Here is a 6,797-nt window from a genome sequence, read left to right on the forward strand (position 1 = left end):
TTCCACTCTTAAATTATTTGCACTATTGGTCCTTCAACTTTTTCATATTTACACTTTAACCCCTCAAATTATAAATATTTACTCTTGTGCAACAAAACTTTTCTCACTTTTACAATTTAGTCCTTTCTTGAATTAATATATCATAATATACTTCTCAATATTGACATAACTCAAAATTTCCCTTTTTGTCACTTTATTTCCTTATTTTACTATATCAAGGATAATATTTTACTGTAAAAATTTTCAGGGTATTACACTTGAAGTTTCCCTTAGTATGAGAGAACTGTTTCTTAACCTCCAAGTTGATCTTTTTACTCTTTTTCCCTCTTTTCCTTTTAAATCATGTCACCCATTATTTGAAGGTTTTTAATCATTCTGTTGCACCGAATGCAAAATTGTAGTGGAGTGGATTGCTTACTGTTTGGAAATTCTAAATTAAAGATTATGCTCCACCTCATAGAAATTCAATGGAACGAAAGATTTCTTTTCACTACTTTTTTACTCTATGCTCTAAATATTTGATTCCTTGTTCGAAACCTATAATGTAGAGAGGAAAATAGAAAGTAAATCCAAACTAACTCTAAGAATAATAAAAATCAAATAAAACATAATTAATCTGACAAACTATAAAATACACTAAAAATTAATCTAAATGCAAAAAATTATACTAAAACAACTCTAAATATGAGAGTTATCGATACAAATCCATGAACTCTTCTTGCACTCTTCCTAAATTTAGAATTTAGTCTCTTTAATTTTATTTTTAGGAATTTAACCCCCTCTATTTTGAAATATAAAAAGCAAATGGAATAAATTCCTAGAAATAAAAATAGAGGGACTAAATTATAAATATAGGAAAAGTATAGGGACTGTAAGCAGATTTTAACCTATATATTTGCAAGCGGTGAAACTTAAAGAACTTATTTTAAAAATTAGAAGAAAGAAAGAAAAAATTGCAAGCTCCATTTTTGTCCTTTAGAATTGTAAAAAATAGAAAAGGAAAGCAAAAGGAAGACGACAGGAAAGTGAAGGTGCAGTGTGGGAAAAAGGATTAAAAGCCATGAGCCTAACTGATCCACCCCAAGTTGTGGATTGTTCTATAATCCCAGTATTTCAGGTGAGTTTTTTTTTTTTAGGTGAACCATTGAAGGATTATTAGTTCACTCTGTTTCTTTGGGAAAAAAATGCCTTTAAATTTTGATTTGGGTTTTTTATTTTACATTTTCATTTTCATTGATTGAAAGAACAAATTCATATACTTTCTGGGTTATTTGCTGCGATTTCCTTTGGATACCAACGTTTGTTTTAGGTCCCAAATGAAGGGGATGTATCAATCTTAAATGTAAATGATGAAGAGAATGTTGTGTCAGAAGAGAAGAGGAGAAAGAAGAAAAAGAAGCAAGTTTCTGCTCCTCGTCCTGCATGTTCTTGGGTATATTTTAGGTAGAATTTGGTTCATTTAATGCAGAATTTCGTGATAGTTTTCGGGTTATTTCGAGTGTACTAATTTGTAAATTTGTATGTGTTAGCCGGGAATTTATCAAGGAGTATAGTGCTTCTCATCCTGAATCTTCAGGCCTTAAAGCTGTGAGTATTTTGGTCCTCGTGAAATCAGTATACAGTGGCTCTGATTCTATAGAATGATTTGCAACACGACAAGTAGATTAATGTTTTCTTTTTCTTTTTCGCGGTTTATTTTCTTAATGCTAGGCTACAAAGGCTGCATCGGATGCTTGGAAGTTAATGAGCATTGAGGAGAAAGAAAAATACACTCGACGTGCTCGTGAAGTATGGGATAATTACTTGAGCACAGCTCCGGCTCGTATCCCTAAACCGAGGAAGCAGGTAGCATTTTACTTGTGGTGACTTTGTTGTTTTCTTATTGTTCATCCAACAAGTTTTGTTGTTATGTAATGCAGACTAAACTTGTCACGAGATGCTCTCCTGGCCGCTTATTCAATGTGTTACAGCGCCTGACATCTGAGCAAAAGGATGCAGTGAAGAGCATGGGATTTGGTAGCCTACTTGGTTTGAGATGCCGCACCCTACGTCGTAGTTTATGTCTTTGGTTGTTGGAGAGGTTTAACACTGCACGGCGCAGTTTGGAGATATGTGGGGAGCGCATTCCTTTATCCCCAAGAGATGTAGAGCATGTGATGGGACTAGCAGCTCGTGGGAAGGATGTGGTGAATTCAGGTCCTGATGACTTGATTGCGGACTTGCGTTACATTTATAATGCTACTAATCGTGGGATTTCAGTGCGACTTCTTGAAGAACGGTTGGCTGCTCCAGAAGCAGGAGAGGATTTTAAGAGATCTTTTATCCTTTACGCATTGGGTACACTTTTATCCCCAACAGCAAGATTAGATGTTAGCCCATCGTTCCTCCACTTCCTAATTAATATGGATGCTGTGCACCAGTATAATTGGGGAAAGTTCTTGCTTGATCGGCTTGTTCAGGAGGCATCTCGCTTTCGTCAAGGGAAGCAGCGTGCTGTTGGTGGATGCCTTCTTTTTCTCCAGGTTGGCATAGAACTCTCTCGCTTTAGTTCTATAAAGATTAATCATCGCTAAATCTGTTTTGCTTCTCAGCTGTTCTATTATGAGAGCATATCAATTGAGGGAGCTGGGTCTTCTGCACCTGTTGCCATTCCGTGTTTATCTTCATGGGGAGAGGAAGAGATCACTGAAAGAGAAAAGCGAGAAAGAGAACTTGGTGGTTATGGGTGTGGAGAGGTAAAATCACGTTCCCTATACATCATACATGCAATTTCTATGAAATAATCGAGTCTCCTGCTCGGCAGGTGATTAGCAGGGAGGGTTGCCATGATATGGAATCACTAGAATATAGAATCCAAGTGGAAGGCCTATCGGGTGGAAAAATGAGCACGGGAGTTGAGCACAATCCCGTCTTTGAGCAGGAGAGGACTCAGGTATTTTGTGATAAATGTACAGATATATTTCATGAATGTTTTTAAAAACTTTCTCCAGGTTTTGTTTAGAAAAGTAAAGTTCATAGATAATTAAGATGTGATATGAATTCATTCTTCTTGGATAATACTGTAAATCTTGCATAATGAAGAATAGATAGAAAGATACGGCTGATATGGTGGTAGATATCAAATGATTAGAGTTGAAGCTCGAATTTGTTGATTTTTATATGTAAGTTCATTGAATTATTTTGGCATTTCTTGGTGGTATTTTATTTTGAGAAATAATTTTTTTTTATTTAGACTAAAATATTCTACCAAAGGTTCAGGATAGTAAACTGCACCGTAAGGCCTTTGCTTTACAGTATATGTTGTTTTGAATTGATGGGATACCTTGTAGGGTCATGTAACCAATAGGTAAGTCTCAAGAATCTATCGTGAAAAGAAATTTTTCAACCACGTTGTCAAAATGCTTAATTACAAATTCTCTTTTTGTACACCATCAAAGCTCGAGTCTTTCATAAGCTCAAGTATTGTGAGATGACCTTTGTAATAGAACCTAGGAGGTTAGCCCGCAAACTGTTTATTAGCTAAGAGCCTAAGGCAACCAACTTAAAAGCAATTCTTAGCGCAAGTAAATGCTTGAGGATTAAAATTGATGACTTATATGTGATGTTTAGCATGCATTGAGATGAAAGGTCTTAATCTTTTTACAATTAAAAATTTTCTGGACTAAGTTTTATTCTGTTTCTCGATTTTGTAGGCTGACGAAGAACAAATGCACGAGGATTTTAGCATGGAGGAGGTAATAGTTCTTCCTATAAAGCAGCCACACAATGGTGCTTCCTTTGTTTATTTTTTTGGCTCATTGTTCGCTTCAACCATTTCTGCATCTTGTTATTTATTGTTCATCATTGATTCTATAGTTCCATGAAAAGACTCGAAATTTTCTGCTCCCAAAATGTATATTGCACCACATTTGTGACAGTTTCATATAGCATTCAAATGTGACAAAATTTGCTTCTTTGTTCTCCTTTATCTCTTGCCCTCTCAAAATTGGTGAAATTGATTTTGTTGTTAAAAATGGAGGATATAAGAGTTAAGCGGAAGCATGAGGCAGTGACCGGGCTTCAGACATTTCCCCGTGTCACCATGAGTATCAGAATTTGTTTGTCACCCCCATGTTACATTAAGTATCAAAATTTGGTCATTACCTTGTGCCCGTTTATATCAAATTTAGTGTCCTCTTTTGGCAACCACAAACCCCTCAAAGCGGTCACCCTAGGTGCACTTTTCTTGCCTAGAACCAGAGCTCTCTCCCATAAGAGAGTTCTTTAACCCTCACAGTACCAATTTTTATGTAAGTGTATGCTGTGGTGACAACCAAATCTACATACATAGGGTCATTGCATTAAACATGTTTCAAATGTTCCATTTGGATTAAACTTGACTGTTAATCATTCGGTCCTTCTATGAAGTAGAAGTTATGAGCTTTCTGGTTTTCAAGAAACTCTTTGACATGCTTGGAACTTTGTTACTCATCATTTCTGCAGATATGTGTGGTGAATTTTCCGAAGAGTAAGGGCATCATGCATGGAGACATGGAGGAAATTGTTGAACCAGATGTAAGACCATGCTGCAACAAAGAATATGGTTGCAGTGAAACTGTAGATTATACAAGGAAAAATGATCACGAAGAAAACTGCACGCATGCACCATGTGCATGCCCGCTTCCAGCTTGCAATTTTGTCGGCTCGTGTGAACAATTGTCACTACACTTCAGTAGCAAACATTGGGATTCCGGAAGGCGTTTTCGGTACAACACCCCATTGTCCGTCTCGTTGGGGATGAACAAACAATTCCTTGTTCTCCAAGCCGAAGAGGACGGTATTCTCTTCCTCCTCAACAAGAGCGTCGAAAACATTGGGAATATAGCCATGATAACTTGTATTGCCCCAAGCTCATCAAAGGTATATTATTTGTATGATCTTGTATCTGGAAAAGGAATGAGCTCTCTTAGGTTAAAATCGTTGACTGAGAATTTTCCAGGACGAGTCGAGGGTTTTCCGCCTATGGATTTTCTTCTAATCCCTTTCCGATTCCTCGGGCCTGCGGGGGAGATCAATTTAGAAGTTTGCATATGGAACTCCACAGAACTTGGTTCAGATTGCCCTTGATAAATATAAAATTGCATATTATTATATGATTCATCAACGAGAAAGTTGGATTTGTGAGAGTGTATGTTCAAAGTGGAATGCACTAATACAAGTCTTGCTAACAATACTAAGAGATTAATTGCAACCCAATTCCCTTTTTTAAGCAACTAAAAAAGCATAATAATAATAATAAACCAAAGTAATTTGGACCAGGAAACTTGGACTGTTGGAGATAAACTATCCAATTTTGTCTTGATCTAATATCCTTGATCAAGGGATTCGGTAAGATCGATTCAATTCAACTTTTAAGATATATTTTTTTTAAATGGATTGATCTTTATTGATGTGATTGAATATATTCGAGCGTAGTTTAAAGATTTTGTTTCAAAAATTATGAATATATTCGAGCATAGCCTAAAAATTTTGTTTCAAATATGACACAATGATGCTAAAAGTGATTACTATTGACACATAAATTATCAATTCAAGAACTTACACCAATAATTCTCTATCAGACCGATGATTTATACTTAATTGAGGATATAATTAAGCGGATTAACTATCAAACTAAGTAAGACTATAAGAAAATGTGCAATAATGCAAATTTATTGAGTGATTATAAAAATTCAATAGTCCCTGATTACAAGCTTTCAATAGGAAAAAAGACAGCAGAAACAAAAAAAAAAAAAAACATCAATAGCGGCTTCCAAGCATATACAAAAAAAAAATTGTCAAATCATTGGTCCATTGTGAGAGTAAACAAGTCATTTCGCATGGCATTCTCTCGATCCTTGATCTTTTGTATCACCTCGATCTTAGCTTGAAGTCGTATAATGATGCGGTTGCGTGAATTAATAGAGGAAGAGAAGTCATCAACCATTCTCTTTTTGAAACCAGCAAGGAGAGACGCAGTGCCAATAGCATTGGGCACTTCTGAAGTCCCTTGAACTGGTTTATTGTAATTCCCCAAAATTTTTTATTTTGAACGTGTAATTTTTTTTTGAGTAATTTGATTTAGTGATTAAGTATTTTAGTTATGTGTTTGAGATCACGTGTTCAAATCCATTTCGTTAAATTTTTATTATTTTTACTCTAACTTTGAATATTTAGTTTATCTATTGTTTCTACTCAACTATTAACAAGAATAAATTTACTTGTTTAATAATGAAACTTTAGCTTAGTTAGAGGTATGTGCAAAGTGAAATTATTTTTGCTTTTGTCTTTGTCTATGTCACACATATGGTCTGAATTTAGTTGAATATTATTATTATTTTTAAAAAAATTGAAAATTATTTTCCCAAAAATCTCCCAGTCAACCGTCCCACTCTGCCACTCTTTCTCTTGTCGTCCCCTTCTTCTTCTCTCCATCTTTCGATTTCGATTTTCTCCAATTTCTTTCATTTCTTTTCTTTTTCCTATTTTTTGTTTTACTATACTCTCATTCCATTTTTCCCAGTTACCATATTGTACCTTTGTGACTTTTCTTGTTGCCTTTTTCATTATTCGAGCATTGATTTCAAGATTTTGTGTGTCAGTTGTGAGTGCTCAAAAGTGTTCTGGTCACATCTGCGCATAAGTGTTTCTATTTTTAACGCCCCGTGCCCGAGACCGTTGCCGGAGTCGATCACGAGGTGTTAACAGACTTATTTCAATGTAAAACACAGTTCATTTAAAATTTCCAGACCAGCTGGCTAACTGCGTCACTGTCTCCT

At 35.4% G+C, this 6,797-nt stretch overlaps 1 protein-coding gene across 3 annotated transcripts; it reads left to right on the forward strand.

Moving 5' to 3' along the window:
- Positions 1 to 922: 922 nt before the first annotated feature.
- On the forward strand, positions 923 to 5,130 carry LOC107937672 (uncharacterized). Of its 3 annotated transcripts, XM_016870614.2 has the most exons (10): positions 946 to 1,117; positions 1,310 to 1,443; positions 1,530 to 1,587; positions 1,711 to 1,845; positions 1,920 to 2,522; positions 2,592 to 2,735; positions 2,804 to 2,932; positions 3,693 to 3,734; positions 4,483 to 4,899; positions 4,979 to 5,130. In XM_016870614.2, the coding sequence occupies exons 1-10, from the start codon at positions 1,061 to 1,063 to the stop codon at positions 5,015 to 5,017; spliced, it is 1,758 nt and encodes a 585-aa protein (XP_016726103.2). In that variant the 5' UTR covers positions 946 to 1,060; the 3' UTR covers positions 5,018 to 5,130. The 3 variants fall into 3 exon arrangements, with proteins under 3 accessions (XP_016726101.2, XP_016726103.2, XP_016726102.2); XM_016870612.2 differs by having other exon boundaries at positions 923 to 1,117; positions 4,483 to 5,130; XM_016870613.2 differs by having other exon boundaries at positions 974 to 1,117; positions 1,310 to 1,432; positions 4,483 to 5,130.
- Positions 5,131 to 6,797: the final 1,667 nt, after the last annotated feature.

Source organism: Gossypium hirsutum, chromosome A06 (assembly GCF_007990345.1).
Source record: "Gossypium hirsutum isolate 1008001.06 chromosome A06, Gossypium_hirsutum_v2.1, whole genome shotgun sequence".
Lineage (NCBI taxonomy): Eukaryota > Viridiplantae > Streptophyta > Magnoliopsida > Malvales > Malvaceae > Gossypium > Gossypium hirsutum.